The sequence below is a fragment of the Zingiber officinale genome, unplaced genomic scaffold (assembly GCF_018446385.1).
Source record: "Zingiber officinale cultivar Zhangliang unplaced genomic scaffold, Zo_v1.1 ctg229, whole genome shotgun sequence".
In the NCBI taxonomy this organism is placed as follows: domain Eukaryota; kingdom Viridiplantae; phylum Streptophyta; class Magnoliopsida; order Zingiberales; family Zingiberaceae; genus Zingiber; species Zingiber officinale.
Window position 1 is genome coordinate 458,633 of NW_024589904.1, and position 27,881 is coordinate 486,513.

The 27,881-nt window shown below is 37.5% G+C and overlaps 4 protein-coding genes and 1 non-coding gene across 7 annotated transcripts; 2 read left to right on the top strand and 3 right to left on the bottom strand.

The window, feature by feature from the left end:
• Positions 1 to 7,686: 7,686 nt before the first annotated feature.
• TRNAA-UGC lies at positions 7,687 to 7,759 on the bottom strand. The gene has a single exon. It is a non-coding gene; the product is annotated as a tRNA-Ala (tRNA).
• A 953-nt stretch (positions 7,760 to 8,712) lies between these two features.
• LOC122036977 (ATP-dependent 6-phosphofructokinase 3-like) lies at positions 8,713 to 12,530 on the bottom strand. The gene is made up of 14 exons (XM_042596409.1): positions 12,447 to 12,530; positions 11,935 to 11,981; positions 11,713 to 11,752; positions 11,537 to 11,599; positions 11,305 to 11,442; positions 11,011 to 11,169; positions 10,165 to 10,218; positions 10,018 to 10,086; positions 9,815 to 9,944; positions 9,616 to 9,656; positions 9,313 to 9,537; positions 9,192 to 9,237; positions 8,971 to 9,125; positions 8,713 to 8,907 (listed from the first exon to the last, which is right to left on the bottom strand). Exons 1-14 carry the CDS (start codon positions 12,528 to 12,530, stop codon positions 8,713 to 8,715), a joined length of 1,446 nt encoding a protein of 481 aa, XP_042452343.1.
• Positions 12,531 to 13,235: 705 nt separating this feature from the next.
• Positions 13,236 to 14,999, top strand: LOC122036978 (exopolygalacturonase-like). The gene is made up of 4 exons (XM_042596410.1): positions 13,236 to 13,385; positions 13,449 to 13,700; positions 14,161 to 14,679; positions 14,763 to 14,999. The coding sequence occupies exons 1-4, from the start codon at positions 13,236 to 13,238 to the stop codon at positions 14,997 to 14,999; spliced, it is 1,158 nt and encodes a 385-aa protein (XP_042452344.1).
• Positions 15,000 to 15,544: 545 nt separating this feature from the next.
• On the top strand, positions 15,545 to 24,339 carry LOC122036968 (probable tRNA (guanine(26)-N(2))-dimethyltransferase 1). Of its 2 annotated transcripts, none has more exons than XM_042596394.1 (13): positions 15,545 to 15,872; positions 16,564 to 16,809; positions 16,992 to 17,079; positions 17,188 to 17,309; positions 19,607 to 19,746; positions 19,822 to 19,894; positions 19,978 to 20,066; positions 20,220 to 20,325; positions 20,447 to 20,659; positions 22,117 to 22,311; positions 22,467 to 22,544; positions 22,774 to 22,924; positions 23,890 to 24,339. In XM_042596394.1, the coding sequence occupies exons 1-13, from the start codon at positions 15,666 to 15,668 to the stop codon at positions 24,003 to 24,005; spliced, it is 1,824 nt and encodes a 607-aa protein (XP_042452328.1). In that variant the 5' UTR covers positions 15,545 to 15,665; the 3' UTR covers positions 24,006 to 24,339. The 2 variants fall into 2 exon arrangements, with proteins under 2 accessions (XP_042452328.1, XP_042452329.1); XM_042596395.1 differs by having other exon boundaries at positions 15,734 to 15,872; positions 16,599 to 16,809.
• On the bottom strand, positions 21,081 to 27,838 carry LOC122036969 (COBRA-like protein 1). Of its 2 annotated transcripts, XR_006127481.1 has the most exons (7): positions 27,617 to 27,838; positions 26,911 to 26,990; positions 26,343 to 26,802; positions 26,036 to 26,195; positions 25,678 to 25,955; positions 25,004 to 25,395; positions 21,081 to 21,709 (listed from the first exon to the last, which is right to left on the bottom strand). XR_006127481.1 is itself a non-coding variant. In XM_042596397.1 (6 exons), the coding sequence occupies exons 1-6, from the start codon at positions 27,732 to 27,734 to the stop codon at positions 25,112 to 25,114; spliced, it is 1,380 nt and encodes a 459-aa protein (XP_042452331.1). In that variant the 5' UTR covers positions 27,735 to 27,838; the 3' UTR covers positions 24,812 to 25,111. The 2 variants fall into 2 exon arrangements, 1 of the variants encoding a protein (XP_042452331.1); XM_042596397.1 differs by lacking the exon at positions 21,081 to 21,709 and having other exon boundaries at positions 24,812 to 25,395.
• Positions 27,839 to 27,881: the final 43 nt, after the last annotated feature.

Consider the following 27,881-nt stretch of genomic DNA (forward strand, 5'->3'; position numbering starts at 1 on the left):
CAGTGTAATTTTCTTTTTTTATTTAACGTCATAGCTTATTTGTATATTTTTTTTTATTTAATGTCGTAGCTTATTTGTTCCAAACTTTTGACTTTTATGAATATTCCAAATTTCTGATATCTACATCAAGTTACCTTGTGGCTAAGAGTAGTTTTCACCAAGTATATATTCAAAGAAAATATTAGCAGCAGATATGTGTATATCAACTCTATATTATATTTTTGTGAGTTGTATCTCAGGAATCAGGATTGTCCATTTTTTGTTAGGAACTAACCCTGATTTTTCATCACACTTGAATTCTCTTCACCTCTAAATTTCTCCTCTGCCACCTCCTTTCTTCTCTAGGCATTATGCTTATCTGATTGTTCAGTTGGAAGATATTTCAACGGGATAGGAGACCGTAAAGCTTCTTTGATGATTGCTGTAAGTAGCACTAAATTCCTTAAAACTATCAGTTAAGATACTATCCCTCTGCGAGCAGCGATCCTTCCCGTCGCCCATCAGCTGCATTGGTGGTCCGTCCTCGTCATCCCTCTTCGCCTCAATATCAGTGGGAGCTAAGAAAACTGGGTTGATTCGTGGAAGGGAAAATGACTCGAGACATATACCACATCTCTACTTGCAAGTGTAACATACATAGCAATGAACCCTCCAGTATTGAATTGTTTGAATGTTAATGAACTGCTAGTTTGAGGGAGGGAGGGAGAGAGAGATAACTAACCACTTTAGTGACCGATAAGCTTCACAAGGCCAGTACCATTTTCGACACTTTCAGCTTCCACATGAGCAGCATTTATTGCCCGCTGAGCCTCTTCGACGGCAATGTCAAAACCAAACGACTTGTCGATAACCTAGTCATATGAGGTAAGGAAATCAATGGAAATACAAGAGCATGTTAAGGAAATACATGAAAAACACAAGTACCGCAATGTCATTGTCGATAGTCTTGGGGATGCCGACTACCGTAACTTTCAAGATGCATTTTTGAATTTCCTACAAAAATGTAGAATACATAAGAAACTTTATTGTCTTCGATACATGTAGCGGTCGAACTAGTTGCACTTGCCCCAAATTTACCTCATAAATAAGTGCCGCTCCTCTTTGAACTCCATCGCCTCCTATTATGTAAACCTAAAATAGTAACAATCCATCTTATTATCGAATCAAATTGACATGCTCGATATGTAAACGGTAAATTGTCCTAAAATCCTTAATAACAAACTCAACTTCTTGTTCAATCTTTACGTCAAAAAAAATTTATTTTCACTCCTTGTATGCAAAATTTTCTTAATTTCAACCTCTTTCAACTCACTATTGCAGATTTATTTATCTAATTAATCTTATTTTTTAATAGAAAAAGTGTAAAATGAGGTATAGTTTTTCTTAAATGCAGCACATTTAAACTCGAATCTTATATATTTTCAATCAAATTGAGCACACGTCTTCTTCTGTTTGGCCAATCAATTGATATACTCAATTCTAGTTAAATGGTGTTGAATTTAGAAGGAATTATACCTCATTTTAGACTTTTGTATCTATAAAAAATAAAGAGAGATTCTGTTCTATAAAAATAATAGTATAATTCCTCATAAATTTAGTAACATTTAACTAGAATCTAGTATATCAATCGATTAGTCAAGTGGAATAATAGTCATGTTCAATTTAATATAAAATATACTAGATTCTAGTTTAAACGTGTTGAATTTGGAAGAAATTATATTTGATTTTGAACTTTCTGTACCTCAAAAAATAAGGACGGTTAGGTAAATAATAGTAATAATGTTAGATGAAAGGATAATGTACCCATGTAAATGATTAATAAAATAACTAACATATATAGTCTATAGTAATTACGAATCAAAGCTATTACAATATATGCACAAGTGTTGGTCAATAACATGTTATATTATAATTGATGTTAGACATGATAGTGATTATCCTACAAGCTGATGAGAAGGGGAATTTGAGGAGAAGGCAAGAGACACCGTCGAAAACAAAGAGAAACACGTTGTTCTATGAGTTTTATTAAAAAAGAAAACTTTATTCAATATAGAAATAATCCCTTAAATAATTAAACAGGGCACTCATATAGATAAATACAAATTCATAAATACTCAACATACCAAAAATACCCTAAATATTATAAAAATATAAATTACTAAAAATAATAATAAAAAAATAGATGTTTGATAGTGTTATGGTCGATTTGTAGCTAGAGATGGGGCGGGTTGAATAGCTCGTCGCGCTTCGTTTGTTTGCTTAGGTGTTGTTGATTTGTAGCGGATAGTATTTGAAACAAGACTCACAATGCTAACACTAGGATTTATTTGGTATCCACCTCAAGAAGAGGTGACTAATCCAAGGATTCACACACGACGCACTCTCCACTAAGAAAAACACTCCTTCTCGATAACTACCGAAGGCGGAGAAGCCTTGTACAAACTCTCAATACAACAAGAAGGAAAGAAGAAGCAAATACAAAGGAAATCTTACAAGATTTTCACAAATGAAATCCTAGTTAGCTTCTTCTTCTTGTGTGGAATACCTCTTGACCTTGGAAGTGCAGCAACACTTTGCTCCAAGAAGCTACAAGAACTTGTGAGATCACCTGAGAGAATCTTGAGAAGAGGAAATGGAGGATCGTCGCTAACGAAGAAGGCTCACCACGACTTTAAACCGTGTGCTTCCTTCACAACGGTTATATCCCAATCGATTGGTTAATCGATTGGGGAGACTTGAATCGATCGGCTGATCAATTCAGACCGCCTTTGTGCTCTGATGGAAAAGGCTTGAATCGATTCAGCCTTTCTCGCGTCGCACGAGAATTCTAGCCCCCAATCGATCGACGGATCGATTGGCGATGCCCAATTAATTGACCGATCAATTGGGTTGCATTCTGTACTCGCGATAAACACTCTCAATCGTTCAGCCGATCGATTGGGCTACTTCTTATCGCAGCACTCTCCCAATCGATAAGTTGATCGGTTGGGCTTCGGTTCAATCAATCAGCTGATCGATTGACCACCCTTAACTTGCTTAACTCAAGCTCAAGGGTTTTCAAATCCAACATTCGATCAATTGTGACTTGTTGAAACTCCTAATGCTTAGCATCCGGTCAACTTTAACCTGTTGGAACTTTTTTTTCCAAGTGTCCGGTCAATCCGTTTACCCACTTGGACTTTTTTCCTCGTGCCAAGTGACCGATCAACCTTGACCCACTTGGACTTACCATCTCGTGACAAGTATCCGGTCCTCAATGACCCACTTGGACTTCCTTCCACCAGATGTCCGGTCATCCTTGACTCATCTGTATTTCCTTGTGCTAAGTATCCGGTCATACCTTTGACCTACTTGGACTTCCCAACACCAGGTGTCCGGTCATCCTTGACTCACCTGGATTTCCACGTGTCTGACTTTACTCACCAGGTCTTTCCATTTGTCTGGCTTCACTCACCAGGACTTTCCATCTGCCTAACTTCACTGACCAAGACTTTCACCTTTCTAGCTTCACTTACCAGGACTTTCACCTAGCTTCACTCACTAGGATTTTCACCTGACTTCACTCACCAAGATTTCCCCACTGCCCGGCTTCACTCACCGGGACTTTCACCAACCTGGCTTCACTCACCAGGACTTTCACCTAGCTTCACTCACTAGGATTTTCACCTGGTTTCACTCACCAAGATTTTTCCACTGCTTGGCTTCACTCACTGGGACTTTTATCACCAAGTGTTCGGTCAACATTGACCCACTTGGAGTTTTACTTTTGCCAACCTTCCTGTTGGGCTTGCCTTTGCTTAACCTACAGTTAGGACTTTCTCAGTCAAGTAACCGGCCAATCTTAACCTACTTGAGTTTTCTTCGCATCTATCTGGTCAAAGCTTGACTAGAGGGGAATTGAATCAACAATTTCCTCAATCGGACGATTACACCTGCAATCTCCATATATTGTCAAGCATCGAAACTCACACATCAAGACTTAAGCTTGAGCCAATTCAAGCTTAGTCAACTTGGTCAACCCTGACTGAGGGATATTGCACCAACAAATAGCTCTTCAAAGGTACTAAATGGTATTTTTTTGGACCCAAAACTCGGTGGTTACGAGTTCCACCTAGTAACAAATAAAGATCTCTGATAGAGCTACGTGTAAGCATAGACAGAACTTGATTTTGAGTCCTATGTTAAAAGTTATGACCCATTGAAGATTGAGTACTTCTATGTTGGTGCTACATCAATTACCCTACGTTGAAAAGAACTCATTTTCAAGTTCGTAGTAGTATCATCAGTATCCACAGAATGATGAGTCAAGTGTTTCACATTAAAGACATCAGAAGTCTTTAAATGACTTGGAAGACACAACTTGTAGTCATTGTCATTGATCTTCTGTAATATCTCACACAGTCCAATCTTCAAATGACTAGGAAGACATAACTTGTAGTTTGAGTTGCTAGTGTGTGTAAGAGGCTTCTGCTCCTTCACCGAAGGAGATTCTTAGTGAGCTTTCATCTGCCTTGGATTAACAACCACCCCGGTTGTAACCAAGTAAATTCCGCGCCTCTTTCTTTTAGTTTCATATTGTTTATTTTTATGCTATTGCTGCTAATCTAAGTTGAAAGACGAGAAAGGTATTTTATTTTTGTATCTCAGGCAACCCAACCCTCTCCAGCCAGCCTACCTGGACCTACAGTTAGTTGCCACGATGGAGGTCAAAGTTAGGGTGGTCAACGTTCAGGTATCATATGACAAAACAGATGATAACCGTATTGGTCGGTCGGACGATATGCATTCTTGGCCGAGCAGCTACCCCTGCTCGGCCCGACAACAGGACTCGGCACAAGCACAGCGGAGTTCCGGCCTAGCGGACGCAGCACAGGCACAGCGAAGTTCCGGTCGAGGGCTAATCCGCTCGACCTAGAAACAGACCTACTGTGTTATCTCTCGACATCCTTTTTGGGAGTTAGTGCCGCTGATATCAGGCATTTCAATAAGAAGATCATACGACGAAATCTTTCACTATCACATCAGAAATATGCTCGACTTGTTAAGGTATTGTGTTAGAGACACTTTACTGATAAGTCTTTTCAGGGGAAACTTCAAGAAGCGTGCCCGCCTGAGGAAGCGTGCATGCGCACTACAGGAACTCTATATAAAGGGAGGTCCAAGCATCAATGGAGGTGCATGATATACACTATTTGCTCTATAGTGTTCCTTCTTGCTACTTTACCTTCTATATCATAGTCAGTGACTGCTTGAGCGTTGGAGGGCAAACGTCGGGCCCCCTTCCCTACCTCAGCACTGACGTCATCTATTTTACAGGGCGGAGTGGAGTCTATGGACGGTTAGCGGGACCTCCATATCCCCAGCTTTCCATCTCATCGACTTTCGGACAGGATTACACTTTTAAATTAACTAATTGAGCTAATTTAATTGTATTTATCCTATTTTTCATCTAAAACAAAACATTGAAGGTGCCAAAATAATTTAGATAAAGGGCAACTTGAAATAGTCAAACTATAATGGGCATTTCGAAAAAACTAATAAAATACAAGGGCTAAAACGAAAATCTCTCAAAACTAAAGAACCTCTCTAACGCCGCTCTGAAGCCTCAAACGCCCGCGACTTCGTTCTCTGGCATTGGTTGCAAAGATGCAATCTTTCCGCAGCCATTTCCTTCGCCACAAGCTCCTCGTTCTCTCTGGAAGCAAATCCTTTGCGGCTGCTCGATCCCTCATTTCCTCCATTGTTGCTCGCAGTTCGTCCCTCCTGAACCCGCCGGTTCACTTCCGAAGCAGTAGCTTTCATTCCAGCGATCGGCGATGGGTCATGGGAGGAAGAATCTAGGGATTCGCCTTCATCCAGCGAGGGCGAGGAGGTGCATAAGTTTTAGACATACTTTGATCCCCTGGAGGGAAAGATCGAGACAATGCCAGTTGTAGACGAGAGAGATGATAACGGAGGAGAGGCGGAGGTGAGCTTCAATACAATGGCTGCCGCAAAGGTAAGTAGTAGTAGTAGTAGTATCTAGGAGCTCAGTAGTCAGGAAACTGACGAAAATAAGCAGAATTCCCTAACCTATCAGCTTGGCCGAAGTGAGAACAGGCACAGACCAGTCAGAATGGAGAATTCCGCTGTGAGTCCCTTTTCTTGCATACACTCTCACTGGGAAACCTTCAACAGCAATAAGGTTTTGATGGACTCTCTTTTTTAGTATTTATTAGTTTTTCTTTTCACCTCAAATTGAAGTTCCCTTTTGCTTCTCCTGCATAAAGACCGTGTATCCATTGTGGCGGTCTCTAAGTATTCAATGAGGAAATTCTCAGTGAGAATCATGCCCTCTATTTTGAGGGGAAAAAAAAACAGATTTCCTACTTAACTGTTCTTTTGGTGAATGCCATTTTCTTTTTTAAGAATATCCATTAATGAGAAGTTCCTTGATTAGGAAGTAGGATTGATCTTCATAAAGTGGATACATGTATTGAGAAAACTATCACATCTTCTTTTTGTAGATCTATATTCTAAATGCATGATAGACGAATAAAATAAAAGCAGTAAAAATTTACAGCGATCTCCCGCAGATCCGCAATCGGCAATGGCGAAACTCGCTATCGGAAGAGCGATCACAGGATCGGAAAGCCCTCTGCAATTCCACAAATCAAATTCCACCGCCTTGAATATTCTCCTCTTACTCTCATCTCCAACGCACCCTGATTCTCATCCTTGATCCTTGGACACATCCCCTTTATATAGGGAAATAAACCAGGGGCATAATGAACCTTTTTCATTATGAATAGTGGAGAACATGAGCCATGTTCCCATATCTCCACTCTCCCCATTTCCAACACTTTTAGATTTGCTCGAACTTTTTCCTGTCACTTTTGCCTAGTTTATCCTCTCAACTACTGGCTCATATGTACAATTTTTACATATGCTTTGATGTTTTTAAGTTGATCATTGAATGCTTTTCTCTATGGACTTGATTTGCTGTTTTATAATTAACGTACTTGCTTGGCTGAGCATTGAACAAATAGGAAACAGGGTACAGCGTATGAGGATCACAACCAAGGATCTTTACTTGTATTCAAATACAGACATTGAGGTCTTTGCTCTTAAATCTTCCTTTTCTAAGTGCCACGAAGTTTATTTCTGGTTGTCCGATGATTGAGTTGTTTGTATTTGGATGCCATTCTAATCAATGCTAAATGTGTTAGGGATGAAACCTGCAATTCCAAGTTGAACTGAAAAAAAAAATAAGTTGCCTGTATACAACAAATATCTTAAAATCATACTTGCTACTATCAAGTTATTATTATTATTGTTATTTTTGTTGCTTAAGAACAGTAGTGTTACGTTCTTTAGGTAAAAGAAATTTTTTTGTTGATCATGGTACACTTCATAGGTTATGAAACAACACATCTAAGATGGATGAATGAGATGGTTAGAAAGAAAAAGGAAATAAAAGGTACATTTATTTGAGCAATAAGGTGTAGCTCTAATAAATGAAAGAAAATGGTTAAGATGATATCAATATGATCTTAGGGAACACTAATTAATTATATAGCTATACATTTAGAATAAATTATAGTTGAAGAATGAGAGATAGAGTGGGACCAAAGAAATGTTTTAAAACACTATATAAAGGGTAGCTTAATGCATGAAGCTCTAGATGGAAAAAAGGACAAAAATTAATGGAGATGCAGGGGATCGAACCCCGTGCCTCTCGCATGCAAAGCGAGCGCTCTACCATTTGAGCTACATCCCCATATACATTAATGTAATTTTCTTTTTTTATTTAATGTTGTAGTTTATTTGTATTTTCTTAAATGTTTATCCTGTATCTACAACTTTTCCTATTACTATATGGTTAGTAGCTTGCCAATATAAACTTGTGCTATTATACCATTTACATCTTCTGTTTACCTTTCGAGTTGATGCATAACTTGAGTTAATCCTGAACATTCATATTGGTATGCAACTATGCAAGATGCTCAGAATGACAGCTTTAAATTTTAAAGGAATTATTAGCATAATGATGTTGCATCTCCATCTTAACCTACTTACTCTTTTCTGGATATCAGTTTTCAGAATCTCCAGTAGCATGACTCTTGATTGTTGTATGACAAAACTTTTTGTTCCAAACTTTTGACTTGTATGAATCTTCCAAATTTCTGATATCTACATCAAGTTACCTTGTGGCTAAGAGTAGTTTTCACCAAGTTTATATTCAAAGAAAATACTTGTGTATATCAACTCTATATAATATTTTTGTGAGTTGTATCTCAGGAATCAGGATTGCCCATTTTGTGTTAGGAACTAACTCTGATTTTTCATCACACTTGAATTCTCTTCACCTCTAAATTTCTCCTCTGCGACCTCCTTTCTTCTCTAGGCATTATGCTTATCTGATTGTTCAGTTAGAAGATATTTCAACGGGATAGGAGACAGAAAAACTTCTTTGATGATTGCTGTAAGTAGCACTAAATTCCTTAAAACCATCAGTTAAGATGCTTCCTTGCCTCTTCTTACATGTGAAAAATGGATTTAATTATATAAAAGTTTCTACTACTGTTGCAGAATCGAAAAGCATAATTTTTGAATACTAAGTTTCAAACATGATAAACGAAAAACAAGTCCCCGGCAAAAATGTATCGCGTGCCATTATTCAACGCATTACTTCCGACCAAAGATGAGCAAAATGTGGGTGTGAAGATGAATTCAGGGTGTGGCATTAGGAGGCGGTGTCGAGCAGCGATCCTTGCCGTCGTCCAGCAGCTGCGTCGGCGGTTCATCCTCGTCCCTCTTCGCCTCAACATCAGTGGAGCTAAGAAAACTGGGTTGATTCGTGGAAGACAACAGCCTCGCCCAAATTCGATCGGTTATCACCACCTTGTTTGGCATCTCCGTAATCCTCTGTTTACCGAAAAGGTTAACAAACAGAAGTGCTCTAAGAAGAAAGGCTGGCACGGCACATACATGGAAAGGTATGTAAGCATGTCTTCCATTGACAGGTCCAGTGGTGAATCCAGTGTAGCCCGCCATGGCTCCATGAACAGCACTATGAGCCAGCAAAGTGCAGTAAACATTGTCCGACGCATTGCTCGGTACTGCTCGAATCATGTAAGTTGGATCTGCACCCAAACATATTTTTTGTCAACTCGCATCAAATCGACAATCAAAGCTAATCTGCAACGAACCTATGTATTTGAGGTTTATCGACACCTTCGTTTTGTTAAAGTGAGCCTGCAAAGAAGAGGAACAAAGTGATTGTAATGAAGTCATTCTTCTTTAGAAGGTATCACCAAGCATTTCGGTTACCTTTATCTTGTGCGACAGCCAGAGTCCAATGTCGAGCAGTAGCTTATTGCCGGAGGCGTCTTTGTGGCTGATGGATCGCATGCTCTCCGCGATCAGTTCTTGTCCTGCACCCTCCGCGACGACAATGACCATGTGCCCGTTCTCTTTGAGCCGTTTCTCGATGAACTCCAGTAGTTGGCCCTTACCTTCCAAGTGGAACGATGATTCCGGAATCAAGCAACAATCCTGATGATGATTTCGGATTTTAGCTCAAGATCGGAATGGTACGATTGATATGCAAGGGAAAATGACTCGAGAATATACCACATCTCTACTAGCGAGTGTAGCATACATAGCGATGAACCCTGCGAATTGTTTGAATGTTATTGAATTGCTAGCTTGATGTGACAAAAAAAAAAGACGATTCGCTCGCCCCCAGCGCTCCCGTCAATCCGTCCCTAGTATTGAATTGCTAGCTTGAGGGAGGGAGGGAGGGAGAGGGAGAGAGAGAGAGATCACTAACCACTATAGCGGCCCATAAGCTTCACAAGGCCAATACCATTTTCGACACTTTCAGCTTCCACATGAGCGGCATTTATTGCCCGCTGTGCCTCTTCGACGGCAGTGTCAAAACCAAATGACTTGTCGATAACCTACTCATATGAGGTAGGGAGATCAATGGAAATACATGAGCATGTTAAGGAAATACATGAAAAACACAAGTACCGCAATGTCATTGTCGATAGTCTTGGGGATGCCGGCTACCGCAACTTTCAGGCCGCGTTTTTGAATTTCCTACAAAAATGTAGCATACATAGGAAACTAGATAGTCTTCAATACATGTAGCGGTTGAACTAGTTGCCCCAAATTTACCTCATAGATAAGTGCAGCTCCTCTTTGAGTTCCATCGCCTCCTATTATGTAAACCTAAAATAATAACAATCCATCTTGTTATCGAATCAAATTGGCATGCTCGATATATGTAAACTACAAATTGTCCTAAAATCCTTAATAGCAAACTCAACTTTTTGTTTAGTCCTTACGTCAAAAAAAAATTATTTACACTCCTTATATGTAAACTTTTCTTTACTTCAACCTCCTTTCAACTTGCTATTGTAAATTGATTTATCTAATTGTTCTTTTTATTTTATATACAAAATCTAAAATGAGGTATAATTCTTCTTAAATATAACATATTTAATCAAATTGAACATGACTCTTTTTTCGCCTGATGATTGATATACTCGATTCTAGTTAAATAGTGCTGAATTCAAAAGGAATTATACCTTATTTTAAACTTTTTGTACCTATAAAAAAGTAATGAGGGATTCTCTTTTATAAAAATAATGGTACAATTCTCCATAAATTTAGCACTATTTAACTAAAATCTAGTATATCAATCGATTAGTCAGGCAGAAAATAGTCGTGCTTAATTTGATAGAAAATATACTAGATTCTAGTTTAAACTTACTGAATTTAGGAGAAATTATACTTTATTTTAAACTTTATTTCTAAAAAAATAGGGGTAATTAGGTAAATCGGTGTGGATTATGGAGTTAAAGTAAATAAAAGTTTGAATGTAAGGAGTGGAAATAAATTTTGTTTGACACAGGGACTGCGGAGGAAGTTGAATTTGTATGTAGGAAGTTTAGGACAATTTACCCATATATAAATATAATAACTAACATATATATAGTCTAAGAATTTGTTATAATTAACCTGATTGATTCCGCGATCTTCGATACTGTTTACTATCTTTGATGTATCATGACCACCTCTCGATGTGCCAAGGATAGTACCTCCTTTTTTGTGGATGTCATTGACACTCTTCGGTGTCAAGTTAATGGTGTTGCTCGAGTAGAAGCCTTTATATCCACCCTACAAGTTTGTAAACCAACGAAAACTTATAACCGACTAATAGAAGAGGTCTCAACATATATAGTCATTAATTTTAAATCCCTAAACAAACCCAAACCGATCCATTGATAAACGATACCACATTTGAACACTCACCACGATTCCAAGAACTTTGCGAACACCATACATGTCGTATAGTCCACACACTACTTCTCGTATGACCGTGTTGAGTCCGGGACACAAACCTCCACAAGTCACAATGCAAGCATGCACCTCATCCGACTCAAAGAACACCTGAATTAAGAAGCATATATAAAAGATAACAAGATTAATATTAGTGAAATGTGATAATTAAACGATCTCTAAAACTTCCTAGCTAGCTAGCTACCTTTTGCCGAGACCCGGCTCGCCGGAAGTGCATCCCTTTTGGATCATTCTTATGAACCACAACCTGAAATGCAATGTAGTTCTCAGGTCACTTAAACTTTCAGAAAACAACAACTTGAAATTTATCGAATAGACGATGCATGAGCTATGGATCGATGCATTAGTAATATCTCTGACCTTTTGTACCACGGCATCGTCGTCATTCACAAAATACTGTCTGAATTCATGAACCAAGAAGCAAAACACATCAGAATTAAGATGACTTATTTTACATTGCAATAGACTATTTCCGCTATTCGAACTCGTAACCACAAAGTCACACGGTCACAATTTCATCAGTGAAAAAAAACGAGAAAAACTAAAGAAAAAGAAATAAAATGTAGAGAGTTGAGTAATTACTTGACCGCAGAGTATGCGGGATTGTCTTGAAGTGGATTTGAATAGGTCTGTAGAAAAATAATGTTACAAAAAAAACTATTAGCATTTTCCTAATAATATAATAACAATAATAATCAAACTCTTATCAAGTATTTTAAAAAAAAATAATTAACCATTTATATTGTTAATTGCCCAAGAATGTTGAATATCAAACTATATTTTGCTAAGAATATTTCTAACTATTTTAGTGTGATTACATCTTCTTAACTTAATGGTAATTCTGTTTTTGCATACAAAATAAAATTTAAATTGTAAATAGGAGTGAAAATCATTTTCACTTTTCATATTTTTTTATTTATAAAATAAAATTTTCAATAACAATTCACAAATTTTACAAAATATATATAAAAAATAACCAAGAGAGGAACACAATGAATGACACAATGAACTCCAAGAAGGAAAAAAAATACTCATCTGTTTAATTTTTAAATTTGAGATCATCTTAATCTATATAAGATGATTGAACCACTCACCGGGAGATCAAGTAAATAATCACCGAGATGAGGTACGTCCTCCATTACATAGCCAGCCTCACCGATGACCGATTTTGGCCCCATCATCATCTTTTTCTCCAATGTCATCTTTGGTGGCTCTTCACCTTAGATGTAAACAAACCTTAGAAGGGTAGCTCGAAAAGTTCATACTCAAGGAGCATCACTGATGCCGAAACAATAAGTGATCAATTTATCGTGAAGAAATAAAAGGAAGATACAATATGATTTGTAAAGAATGATAGGAGAGTAGATGAAGCAATTAAGTGTCCATTACCTCGATCCGATTTAGTCGGTTGAATTCTTTGATCGCTACTTTCGATTGAATGAGTAAGAGGATATATAGGGGGGAGAAGAAATCCAAAACAAGCGGAGTATATCTAAGTGTATTCTTCGCGAATCAAGCTAATCCAATTCGACACAACTATAGAAACCATCCGATTTATGAGGTCTTTATTATTCAATTATGACTATATAATGTGGCTTTATATTATGGATCTAAAGCTAATATGTGACAAACCTTTTGCTCAAAAAGAAAGACCTAAAAATAGGCCATGGCAAATATAAACTACAATTCTACTAACCACAAATATAAAAGAAAGTTTTGACTAGATTTGCCTATAAAATGATTAGAAGTGGGGCAATTAAGGTTATCAAAGCTTTTTTCTTTGTGTTCTATACTTGCATCAATAGTTGTTGCATGTATAGAACACATCATTATAGCGACCATCAACAATAGGAGTAGATATCAGCTACAAAGGCCCATAACAAATGAATTCGAACAACGGCGCCATCCAGCTCGCAATTAGCTTGTTGTTCTCAATATGGTGCACTACGTGTGTTGCCGGCCAATCGGGCAATGCAATTTATAATGTGAAGGATCATGGAGCGCTAGGAAATGGCCAAAATGATGACACAAAGGTGATTTTGATCACGTCCTCTGAAACTATTTATAAGTGTATATGCTGAATTGTCTTCTTGTAGGCTTTTCAAGCGGCATGGGATGCATCTTGTGCCATCGAAGGGAATCCGACAATACTAATCCCCATGGGGTCGTATTTGGTTGGTCCTTTACACTTCAAAGGGCCTTGCAAGAGTGCCATGGCGATTGATTTGAGAGGGCAATTGCTTGCATCGACCCACCTCAATGCTTACACAAAAGATTGGATTGAGTTCCAATACATAAATGGACTAGTGATATCAGGCGGTGGAATATTCCATGGGCAAGGATCTTCGGCATGGCCTTACAATGAATGCCCCAAGAAATGGAGTTGCAAGATTCTCCCAATGATATATAAGCTTATTTTTTTTACTATTTAGTTTATCTCTTATTATTATTAATATTTAGGATAATAGTACTCAAACATGTCATTTAGTGTTGCAAATGAATTTCATGATCAAATTTAGTAACAATGTACTATTGTTCATTCGATATATATAAAATTAATTAATTAAATGAATAAGTTTGAACAACTTGACAAAAATCCAAATAAGCTCAAATTAGGAACTCAGCTAAGTTAAAAAAGAAAAAGTGAACAATCATTGATTTTAGGTTCAACTTGGCTTTGTTCTCAGTTAATTTATCAAACAAGCTTGAACTATAAAAAGTTTAGTTCAGTTTGGTTGGTTTACAACCCTAATCTTATGAATATATATTTTGATTAATCTGTGTTTTCATTTTGCAACTTGATCGCAGTCATTGGTGTTCAGTTTTGTGAAGAATGCAAAGATCAAAAGCATTTCCTCTATCGATAGCAAACTGTTCCACATTCATATTTTTTCATCAGAGAATTTCGATATCGAATCTGTGACCATCAGTGCCCCTGGAGACAGCCCAAACACTGATGGCATTCATATTGCCGATTCCACCAATGTCACCATTACAAATGCCACCATTGGCACCGGGGACGATTGCATCTCCATTGGACCGGGAAACTCCAACCTAAACATCTCTAATGTGCATTGTGGCCCTGGCCATGGCATTAGTGTCGGGAGCCTCGGTAAGAACTCGGGTGAAACTGATGTTGTCGGCTTGACGGTTAAGAATTGCACCTTGAATGCCACGACCAACGGGTTGCGGATCAAGACATGGCAATCTTCTCCGAGCCGGTTGAAGGCTGCCCAATTTACCTACCAAGACATCACCATGAACAATGTCTACAACCCCATCATAATAGACCAAGAGTATTGCCCCTACATTTCGTGCGCCGGAAAGGTAATTAAGCAAGCATTCGTGTTCAAATCTCATGTATTAACGACGATAAGATCCCTTTTTGATTTATTTTTTGCGTGCTATAGGATCCATCTCGTGTTCAAATCTACGATATCAAGTTCACAAACGTCAAGGGAACTTCTTCCTCGGCGGAAGCCATCAAGTTCATTTGTAGTAGCTCATTTCCATGTCAAGGAGTGGTACTAAATGATATCGACTTGCGTTACACCGGCGATGCAACGGGGAACAAGACAACAACATCAACATGTGCCAACGTTCGAGGAAAATCAAATGGCAATGTGAAACCAAATCCATGCATTTGATCTCGAGCTCAATTGTGGCAAAAATTGAGCTCGAGATCAAAAGGTATGGATATTCCATTGTCTATTTGATTTGTTGTTCGAGAAATTGTTCCTGTTGAGGTCAAGCTTTGGTCTTTGATGGTATGTTTGAATAAGTTCGAAAATCAAGGTGATTGTTTCTTTTCTTTTTTTTTTTTTGATGCATAACTAGTGAAACATAATGAAACCGTCATGTGGTGAAAAACGATTCGCTTGTGTCAGTGCTCTGTCAATTCGTCCATCAACACAGAAGAGATAAATCACTCACTACTCGACTCAGATCTTCTAGTACGCAAAACACGGACTAGTCACTCTCCACCATTGGTGGAGAGTGATGGCTCTCATTTATTTTACACGTGAGGTCATCAGTCTTCACCAGTGATCTATCCTCTGATCCATATTTTGCGGACCAGAAAATCTGTGCTCCTCACTACTAAACACGGACTAGAGGATCCATGCTCCTCACTAATAACCAAGTGGCAACACCCACCCAATAGGGACTTACATGAAACCGTACTGGATCAATGGGAACGCGATTATTGGTTGGTACAATTCACCTCAGGGTTTGCATTAGGGTTTATAATGTAGCGAAGGAATCACTCGTATTCGCAGTCACAGTGGCGGCTTGCATGCGGTAATTTTGGCGCGATGCGGTCCTTGATCAGGGGATTCGCAAGAATGTCACGGATCCTACCAAATTTGCACTTTTCTTTCTCCTCGTCTCCGTATTCGGTCCTCGGAATCGATATCGACGATGTGGTGGGAGAGAAGCTTGGAAATTGCACCGTTATCAAGGAAGGAGAGGTGAAGATCCTCTTAGATTCCAGCAACAGCGTCTTCTACAACAAGGCCCAGGTTTCGTAAATTCAAATTGACTTCGTTATAGGCTCTTTTTACATTTTATTCGATTTTTTTTGTTGTTTTTCTAAAAAAGTTAAAACTCCCCCGCGGAATTGTAAAGATCGCATTTTTTCCCTCATTCCTTACGGTAAGGCTCGAACATGGCATTGACAGGTGTATCTTATGTCTCAATACCTTAAAATGCTTTTGTTCAAATCAAGGTATCGGTGTTTGAAACTCATAGTTCCATCTTCCTATGTTATTTCAGCAGCTGCACATTTAACACTCGAATGGTAGAACTAGGGCAATGCTAGAATTACTTGGCACAAGCTACTTGCTATTAGATTGGAAATCTTGATGCTGATTCCGATTTACTAACATTAGATGCGTCCTCCACAGTTTTCTAGTTAGCAGAGTCCTAATCTGTTCTTTTATTGGTTTAGTAGACATTCATGTTATTTACTTAGTCTATCCGTGATTGTTATCTTATTGTCAAGCGTGTTATTTCCTTGAGCTTGTTGTCTCACTTTATCCTTTCAACTCCTTGTTCTTCCTCCACTTTATATACCTCTGCTACATATGTACTTCTCTTTTAAATTATTCTTGTTTATCTATTATCCCAAAGGAAGTGTCGAAAATGAAAATTTTTGTGTATGAGATTAGCATATGTTCTTTTGGTAACCAAAACAATATATCATAATATTAGGTTCATAACAGAGACATGTCAATTGCTGTTTTAAGGGCTTTTATTTCAAAACGCAAGGAGCAACATGCTGCTGTCTGGAGCAAGAAAATGTGGTCACCATCAGATATAATTCAAGAGAGATCGTCAGGTTCTTTATCTGATGGAGTTTGCCAAATGAAGCATGAGAATGGTACTAAGAACATTGTTGAGCTAACACAGGAGACCACTTCCAAGGTCCAAGAACTCAAGGCACCTAGGGTTCTTGAGGTTCGTCTTCAGAAATCTTCTATCTATTCTATGATACATTAACAATATAATGCTCTGCCACTATGGTACACTTTGATTTAGCTTACGAAAAAAAAAATTTACAAGCTTGTGGTTGGCTGTGAGTGTATATTCTTTATGTACTGCAGGTTTGTATCTAATTTCTTTTTTCAATGAATTTCCAGGCTTTAGCTGCTTCAGGATTACGATCTTTGAGATATGCATGTGAAATAGAAGACATTGCTAAAGTTGTTGCTGTTGACTATGATCCAAGTATTTTTTTTTCTTATCTTCTAATGCTATTATTCTAGTTGGTCAGTTTTTTAGGCGATGCCTAAAGGTGGTTGTTAAGTCTCAGACTCATAGCATTCTTTGTTGCAGAATGTATTGAAGCTTGCAAAAGGAATATACAGCTTAACGGTTCTCAAGCATCATTGAAGGTGGAAACTCATCTGGCTGATGCTAGAGTTTATATGCTCAACCATCCAAAAGAGTTTGATGTGGTAATTACGATTTGGATTTACATAGTTTCATACATAAGTTAATGCAGATATTTAATGATTTCTGCCACTTCTCTTGACTCATAGTCATTTTCTTTTCTTCTGATGTGGAGTCTTTGACTGATCTGGAGAATGTCTGTCAAGTGGTCTTTTGTATGACATCCAAGTTGGCTTCCTCTTCCATTAAAATTTTGCTTTGGTCTAATAAAACTTTTCTGTGGCAAAGTAATTATATGCAGGGGACCTCCTGTTGTGAATGTTGGATCCTCTCTCACCATCTGAGATGTACCCAGGTCTTACATATCCTTAAGTAAGTCCTTTAGTAGGTTGAGATATGGATGGGTATCTCTTAATGAGGAAAACCACACCAATAGTCTGCCCTTCATGTTTAGCTTGGTAATAAGTTCTGGAAAGTATTATTAAGGATTATTCAAATTAGGGAGAGCTAAAAAACTTCACCTTGTTAGATTAAGAGTGAAAATTCCTCGTAGTTATCATAGTCAGGTTAGCAATGAAGAGACATAGGCAACTCTCTCAGCAACTTCAAATGAGATAGTCCTTCCTATTTTGTCTATTTTTCACAATGCACTTACATTTTATTTCAGTAGACAATTTAATCAGAAAAAAGGATCCCCGTGAAACAAATCATCCTAAAAATTAGGGACAATGGATAAATTTAGCTTGTATGTAGAAATTTTCAATGAGTTTAACCACAATTTCCAAGATTAACAAATATAACTTATACTTTACGAAATGATAACATGTCTAGCCAAATATTAAGTTTTTATAAAAACTTTTGTTACCAAGTGTCTAGGTGGTCATGCCAGATTGGATTTCGATTCACTTGCCACATCAGTATAACTTAAGCCAATAAATTAGTTTTTAGTTAATAAATGAGATTTTTTTTTGTTGCTTTAAATTGGATTTGAGCCAGGTTTAGTTAAATTTTAATAAGTTGAGAATTTGTTTTCTGGGCTTAAATTAGTGGTGGCAAGTTAAATGAATCAAAATTCTATTTGATACATCACCTAGGCTCGTTTATAGATTTTTTTTTTTTAAATAGCATTTGGCTATATGTGCTTCTATTTCATCATCATAAAGTATAAATTAAATTTCTTATTTTTGAAAGTTGTGGCTAAATCTGTTAAGAAATTCCAAGTACAGTAAAATATTTTCAATTAACCCTAAATATCTATATGATCTTATGTGTTACTGATATCATATGTTAGTTTGTATTATTTGGCAAAAATTAATCATGATCATGAAACACTGACCCATTGTGCAAAAGCTCTGTGGTCAAAAAGTGCTTATCCCATACAATTAATTGATTAGCCCATGTCTGTTTGAATCTGTTGACACGAGCAAACTGGTCAACTAGTTTTTCTTCTAATATAACATTATTCAAATTTCACATAACAATCCAAATATCTCAAATAGGATCGACGATAGTCCAGGAGGATGTTGTTCTGATAGATTGAATTGGACAGAGTTTTTTGGAATCTCTCTAAGCCAAACCTCTTTGAAAATCAATTTGAGTCATCAGGGTGGTAGTCCTTCACAGTCAGTTTTGATTTACTCGTCATATATAAACAGACTGAAAGAATATGCTTTGCTTTCTCATTCCTGATCGTTGACATAAAGGCCACTAACTCTGCATTGTGCTTCCAATTCCATGAACCAGGAGAGGGAAGCATGATCCAGACTATCATGGCATCTATGAGCCACCCAGGAATCTAGGTGCACACAAGAGGTAACCTTCATTTTTTAAAAGTTAGGAAAGCCTTGTAATTCAACATCAGTGATTGAAATGAATTTGGTCCTTGGCAAGTTTGATATGCTGGCTATATGTACCTGACTCATTTAATAGAACTCCCACTTATAATATTAGGATATCAAACATAAGGCCTAAGTAAAATACCTTGGACTTTCCAAGAATTGATGGGGCACACATAATACCTTTGGATTTTCTAATAATCGATGGACAAAGCAAGATAAACAAGTAAAAACAATAACAAACATCAATATGAAAACATTGGATTGACTGTAGCTCAACACATGGGCTGTCTTAATCTGTGATGTATCTATATATTTCAATACTAACATCTGAAAGATCCAAACACAGGAAAACTGATAAGCTGATCAGATTCAAACCTATTTCAAAAATTTTAGCAATGAGGAAGAAAACTAATTTAGATTTTTCTATAACAGCATCGGTGACAACAGATGTTTTTCTATCTTCTGATTTTGGAATGTACTTAATGTGTTGATTCTCAAATTTTACCTTATTCTATTTTTCTCAGATAGATATTGATCCTTATGGATCACCCTCTGCTTTCTTGGACTCAGCTATTCAGTCAATTGCTGATGGTGGACTACTGATGTGCTCAGCTACAGATATGCCAGTTCTTTGTGGTGGCTGTACTGCAGCCTGCTATTCAAGGTAAGTTCTTGTTGATGATTTCCAAACTAGGAACTACTTGTTTCACCTAACTATATATGTAGCTGCGGGTGACAGGTATGGTTCCTACCCTACGAGAGCAAAGTATTGCCATGAGATGGCATTGAGGATCCTTCTCGCCAGCATTGAGGTGTATTTATTAGTTATAGTTTTCTTTTTCCCTAAACAATATACTGTCTGAGATTTAATTCTTTTCATGCTTTTGCAATGTAGAGCCATGCAAACCGTTACAAGCGCTACATTGTTCCTGTTCTCTCTGTTCAGATGGATTTTTATATACGAGTGTTTGTGCGCGTATTCACGTCTGTCTTCCTTTTTCTATGAGCTGATGTATTTTAGGATGTTTGTTCAGATGTATTTTAGGGTGTTAGTTCTATCTTATACTTGTCTTTATTATTCTTTTAAAAAGTTATTTGAACTGTTTAGTAGATGTGTTACCTTTTCTGTGTATTCAGGTCTGCTAGTGCAATGTGCACCACACCTCTTAAACTCTCATACATCTATCAGTGCTGTGGTTGTGATTCTTTTCATTTACAAAGGTTGGGGAGAGAAATTATGAAGGTATCTTCACAGCTGATTATTTTTGTATAGCTTTGAATATGATAATTGCTGGTAATTTATATTTTCAATATCATCGTGTAAATGCTGCTTTGAGATTGTTCTCTTTGTCTCTCTCATTTAGAACAACAGAGTAAACTATGCTCCAAATTCTGGTCCAGTTGTTCCTCAAGAATGCACAGATTGTGGGGGTACATTCACAATGGGTGGACCTATGTGGTCTGCTCCCATCCATGACCAAGAATGGGTGACCTCCATGTTGGAAAATGTTAGATCTATGAAAGAAAAGTACCCTTCGCAAAGAAAGATTTTATCTGTACTTACAGCTGTATTAGAGGTATCATCAAATCCTTATGATTTTGAGATATATGTGTTATGGTTCTATATATTACTGTACATTTTGAGATAGCTGTATTACTCTTCCCTTGTATCTGTTTGAAATATTCTGTCAAACAAATATGTGCATTACTTATGGTAACTTGACCTGAATCCTTGTATCTCTATTCTTGCATTAAACCTTGGATGAAAGTTTCCTCTCTGTGATTATTTAATATGCTCAATTAAAGGAGAATTAACTACTATTAGCAAGAAGTTCATATTGTGTCTCTCTTTTTGTCTCTAGTTCCAAGTTGAACACATTCTGGATCAAGAAAGATTTACAAAGTAGAAGGTGAGCTGAATAACCTGTGGGCTTTCAACTAGTGGCACTTGCAACAACAGTAGCCTTACCTGTATGATAATTAGTTCTTCAATCACAAAACATGAGGCAACCCAACCACATTCTTTGCCCCATATTTAGTTGATTCTAATTAAAGACACATTTGAGAATTTTGTGTTTTGGTTGGTGAATTTAAAAGGTCTATCATAATGTCTCCATATGTTTAGAGCAAAGATTATTGCTCAAGTCGAACTCATGGGTGGGGTTATTTTGCTCACAAACCTTTAGTTGATCAGAAGCATAAGCAACTAGTTTGTCGTGTAGCAATAAGACTCAACCAAGCACATGAGTTGAAGCATCAATATACATCACATAGCCTTATGCACCAGAGGGTTTCACCAGATCATAGTTAGATCTCAGTCTATTTCTTAAGCTTTTGAAAACTTTATTTGCACTTGTTGCCCTAATAAATTTGGCATTCTTCTGGGTGAGACGAGCCAAAAGCGTAGTGATCTTCAAGAAATCCTCCACAAATCTTCAATAATTCTTCGATAATGATTAGCTAATTCCAGGAAGTTCCCAATCTCTGTGGATCACTGCTAAGATAAAACCGCTTCTACCTTTTGTGGTTGCTCCCTTATTCCTTCACTATGGATGGCATGTTAAAGAAACATGGCTGCAAAATCTCTCATGTTCGGAGGTATTCATAATTTTCATGACTCACTAGTCCTGCAAATTCAAATTTAAACTTAGGTTTATCAGACTTAAGAAAATAATGATTGTAATTTTCATTACTAAGAAAACAAATTGAATAAAATAAATACATTGCATGTTCTATCCACATAACAGGGTTTTCAATTTGACAACAAAGAGTCAAAAATTGCATATGGAAGCATTGTTATGCCATGTGATGAATAACTTCAAGGAGACTTTCATTCCCAAGCTAAATTTTAAATAGATGATTCTGTATTTATGCTGACAGAAAAATGTCCTTTACCAAAATTGGTTGATTGTCCCTGATATATGTATGCCATTATGGTGTCTTGCATTGCGTTGTCTAATGAATGATATAAACTCGATTGATTTTCATATCCTCTTGAGCAGATGTCCTCATCTAACATGGTATGTATGTGCAGGAATTGCCTGATGCTCCTCTCTTTGTCAATCTACATAGCTTATGTGCCACTCTCAAGTGTACCTCACCATCTATTCTCATGATGCGTTCTGCTTTGATAAATGCTGGCTATCGTTTCTCTGGAAGCCATGTGGATCCAGTGGCGTTAAAAACGGATGCCCCAATGCATGTTATTTGGGATATATTGCGTTGCTGGGTAATTAGTCTTCATTCTCTTTAATACATAATGCTTCTAGGCCATGATATATGATCATGACACACTTTTATATGTTTTCTGTGGTCTTTTGAATTGCAGATTGACTTGTTTCATTTATTCTTTGATCTATTAACTTGTGTATCTCATTTTTGAAGGTGAAGACTCATCAGGTAGAAACTCTAAGTAGGAGTAAATCAAGCAGTGGGATTCTTTCCAAGGAACCCATGCTGCAGGTATGTTTTGTTCTCAAACTAAGGTGCTATTCTGTTAGTTTCCGGTTACTCAGTGCTCTTGTAGTTCATTGAAGCTGAAGTTATCTTCTGACAATTATAAAGTAGGTTTCCTTTACATGTCGAAACTCAGCATTGCCCATTGCTTGTCTGTATTTGCACTTCGTATCCATTTTAATCGCCTTGATTATTGAATGGGGATCAAATTTGTTTCCTCTGCTTGTCTTTGCAGGCAAATTTTGCAACTCCGACTGGAAAATCTCCAACAAAGAAAGAGCCGCGTTTTGTTCCGAACCCTGAGAAGCATTGGGGCCCTAAAGTTAAAGCAGGCAGGCAGATTAAAAGCAAGCATAAGAACTCGCCGTGTTCCAAGAACCCTGAAAGTGAGCTTGAATTCTAAATATTGATGTATGCTTTGCTAATTAAATTTTGGCGTATCTATTTGTTAAACAGCTCCTGAGCTGAACTGAATATTATAGTATGCAACTTCTCCAATGAAATATACTTGTATAATTTTTCCAGAACCGAAGTTAATTTTTTTTCCTCTTGATTTCCAAATGTAACTTCTGGATCGTTATTACGATTTTGTTCAGAGTTATTTAAATGCTGTAGGTGTGTAAGAAAAAAATGTTAAAACTTCAGAAAAGTTGATTGGGTTCTGAAAAAAAGCTAGAAAAGTGTTTTGTGATCCAAGTTGTTGTGTCTACTTTGCTTATACTCTTGAGTTTTCATTTGATCATTATTATTTCACATAACTATGATTCTAAATGGGACACGTAATCACATGATGCTGGGTTTCTAGGCCGTGAGCTGGTGGGGGCCAGGTCGGTCATCCCAGATTCGGTGTTACTTGGGTCAACATTTTTTTTTCTTCATAACTATGATTGCTTGGGTGGCTAATTTTCTACAGAGTTGTTAAAAGGTTGTATTCTCAATCAAATAAGCTGGAAAATAGCAGTCATATTAGCTAAGTAATGTCAACTTGCTACCAGTTCTAATGATCCACAAATCAGTGAATGCAATTATGCAAGAAGGATCAGTGATGGAGACTGTTTACTTGCAGACACCAATATAAAAATAAACAAAGAATTGTCAACAATATTCCCTTGAATTTTCTAAATATTGTTTTCAGAGGAATTTTCCTTTTTGCTTATAGACAAAGATCCTTGAAAACAGAAAATTGGAGTCTGAAAAAATTTGCCAGTTCTGAAAGTTTTTTCTATTGTATGCAACTACTCAAACACCTATGATCCTGTTGAAAATAAATTGTTTAGAACAATCAACTGAATTGCGCAAAGACGCAATATTATGAATTCAAGTTCATTTCAATTGTTTATATTTCCTGCAGGATTCTCGGTTTCGAGTCTTGTTCCACACCAAACACTTTGCCAAACACTGCTTAAAAGAAGAGTAACTAGAAAAAAGGGAAGGGAAGTGAGAAAGACAGAAGACCTTTTCAGTTGAAGCCATTGATATATTGTTTGTTCTTATAAAGACCTAAGAGGTCTCCATTCCCTCATCAGCCAATTGCCAATAGCTAGTTCAGCCTTTTGTGATGCTGCAGGAAAGGAGGATCTTGATTGCTGGTTTTTATCATCATGGGAAGGTCTTCCATGCAGGTTTGGGTTAGTTCTCTTGCAAGAAGCTATCAAATTAGTGAAATTTTCCTTATAGATCCACTTTTGTTCAGGTGATATGCATCACTAAGCTTCATATGTAGTACAATAGAAGATGTTGTTATCATTGTCATCATTATAAAATTGTTTTTATCTCAACTATTTGAGGTCGACTATATAAATCTTACCCAACTATTTCCCAAGGCAAATTCGCTGACCTGCATCCATTTTCTAAGAGACACCAGCCAAATCCTTTGACATTTGAATTCAGTCATCTTTCTACATGGTCCTTTGAACTAGCCCAAATGTGCTTAACTCAATACCTGATCGAGATTCCTGATAAGATAACTGAACCTTCAATTAAACCATAGATGGCACCATCTACAGATCTTGATCCACATGTAGCTAGAAATTAAAGCTAAAGCTAAAGAACAGTGATCAATCTTTTTGTGGTCGTGTCTTACCTCAAATATTGATTAGTCTATATGAGCAACTATGGCATACACCTTACTCAAACATGAAAATTTTAAGTGTAAGTGACTTGTCTAGATTTTGATAACACTTACAATCAAATATCAGAGGTAGGCATTTTATACTGTTATATATTGAAATGCAATCAAAGTTGGTGAAAGGTGCACTATGGAACCAACAACGTAAGAAAAATAAATTCTCTTTCAACGACACCAATTCATCTGCTTAGAGCTTTTACAAAAATAAGTTATTGTGTTTCCCATTTCTCTACAAATAATATGGAGGCATAAATTACAAAGACAATAATCTCAACTCACTTTGCCCCAAAATGTAATGAAAAATTCACTTATGGATGATGACTTTTAGTTCACAAACCTGATGCTTCTTCTGAAAACCTCAGATCCTTCTTAATGTTGAAACCAGCATCCACTTCCAGAAGATTTGCGCAAGAACACACAAAATCTCATAGACTCAAGTTTCTTACTAGACATTGATTAGCAACCAAGTCAAAGCAGCAAAAAGGAATATCAACAATGTGCTCTTCAACTGTGAGGAAGCATTAGGTAACCACGGATATGAATCTGGAGAAGGCATGACACAATTGTCACCATTGAAGTAGATTCGACGTGGGAAAGCCCAGCCTTGATGGAAGGTAAATGTTGATGGATCCTTTCTGAATAAAATTTCAGACTGTACATTTCCGTAAGGTCCAGCTTCCATGAGGAAGTCATTGTAGTATTTAACACCCCAAAGCATTGCAGTATCATCTGTCGCATCAAAAACAATCCAGATTGTGACTACAAATTAAAGAGCTTCAAGAATCACCTATCTTTTTCTATATCCTTAGGAGTCCATTAATCAGATAAAACCTGTAATTAGATAATACATTGAAATTTCTTAGGTGACCATGTAAGATTCAATGAGGAGATTCCCTGTTTTGAAGAAATTCACAAGGGACAAATATCCTATTTAATCACACCATGGGGGCTAAAAATGCAAATATTTAAACAGTTAGTCTGGAAACATAAAGTTGAATCTTAGAAACTTACTTATGCCTCCATATGGGGTCAATGATTTGTAATTGTAGCTAAAACTTGTAGTGATATTGTCAAAGTTAGGGTGCTGGATAACAAGGTTCCACTGTGTATAGTTCATCCGATAGTTGAAATTTGTTATTGCAATCTTCACTCGCCAATAATCCTTATAGTTAAGTTTCACATGCCAGTGAACTCTTATAGGGCACATATGCGTTGTGCATTGCACCAAAGGTGTGTTGCTGTATCTGCCAGGACCATTAACTGCAGAGGCTAAATAAGGCGAATCAGCTCTGCAATGGAGAAACCAACACAACATCAATGGACAAATTGGAATTTTGTTAGGAAATCAACAAATTGCATTTGAACTCACTCTACACAGCTCCCAGGTTGAGTTGCATTGTTCTGGCACCCACATGTACATGTAGGACAGTTAACAATAGTATCATTATAGAAAGATGAAAGTGATACACAGCAGGTAGGAGTCTTCTGAGCGAGAAACTGAGAGTATGTACATGTAACATTCCATGTCACTGCAGTTAAAAATTGGAAAACACACACACACACACACACACACACACACATCAGGATAGATTTGGTCAAAGTAGTGTGTTAATATCCACAAGAATTTGCACATCAACATTCCAAACTTATTTTGCAATTGATCTTTGATAACTTACTCTGAGCTTGGGTTGTTCTCCTACCATCTTGTGTAACAAACTTAGTAGGCTTTACAATCTTGGCTATCCCACATGTGTACCCGGGCCCTGGAGCCTTTAGGGTGAAGTTTTTGGGCACACGAACGGTCTTGTTGGTGGTTCCTGATGAACCAACACTAATCTGGAATGAACTTGCAGAGTTAGCTGGATCCTGAACCCATGAGTTAATCACCCCTCCTTTGCAGCAATTGGCGATTTGCATATTGTAAGGTGTTCCAGGAAGGAGATCAACAACTGTTGGGTCTTTCTTGCAGCAATGCGGAAGGTTGCCTCCCTTAAAGCGTGAGCAATCACCCTGCTCAGTGGTCTGCGCTCCCACCATAGACCAAATGACCTCCTTTTTTTGCCACATCCACCCAAGAGTCCATCCAGGTGCTTGGATGTGACGATATTGCTGGAAATTGAACATCGTCACAACAGCCTGAAAAAAATCCAATCTTTCAATATTTTGCAGTTGCAAATCATTCTGTACATAAAGTGATAAAGCATATAGTTTCAGGAAATTATAGTAATTTTAACTAGTACTTACAACATAACCATCTGGAGTCCACTGGATAACATCCCACTTGATTGTTATATTTCCATTTGGATCCAGTGCATCATAAGCTTCTGCTAGGCAAAAAATGACACGGAGAAAGTTCATTAGAAAATAAGGAACTGTGATAAGTAATAAATAGATCACAATAGATTCTGATCAATCATCTAAATGATTTCTTCAGTGTATCAATATAGATTCTACTGATGTTCTAATTCATGTCTCTTGTGAACAATACACTCTCTTGACAACTACCATAGCAGATAAGTCGAGATAAAACTTCATTCTTTCATGATACGTTGACCTCCTTCAAGAGTATAGAAATATAACAATATTGTTCTAAATCATTGATCAGAACCAGCATAGAAATGTCGCCGAGTCTGATTGCTTGTAAGATGTGTATTTTGAAAGTGAGACTGGAACAGGAAGAATATTTAACAGTATCGAGTCCATTGCTCTCGATAGGGACAAAGAAAATCAAATCAAAACTTGCGATAATCACAATTTCAATCAGATTAACATAACATCTCCATTTTACATCTACTACAGCAAATTTCAAAGTAAAGCGGCTCAAATCGGCTTCGAATCCCCAAACCATGAGAGAGACTGAGTATCAGATTTTTTGCAAACACGGAGTAAAATTGAATCTTAAACCTAAAAAAAAAATCAAAGGTAGAGAAGAAGAGAGCCGGGAACTGACCTGTGGAAGGAATCACAGACGACAAGACCAGGAAGAGCAGGAAGGGAAGGGCCAAAGACGCGAGCTTTGCGACGGATCCGGCGACATTGGACGGGGAGCAGCTCATCTCCCTCTCCATCGCCGGCCGTGGAGGTAAGCTCTGAGATCTGCAGCAGCGAGCGGAGGCAAAGAGCAGCAAAGCAACGCCGTTTTTATGGGAGAACCTTCGATCGCCCAACTCTGCCGTCGCACACTCCTCGTCACGTGCTTCTATAAAATATTCCCA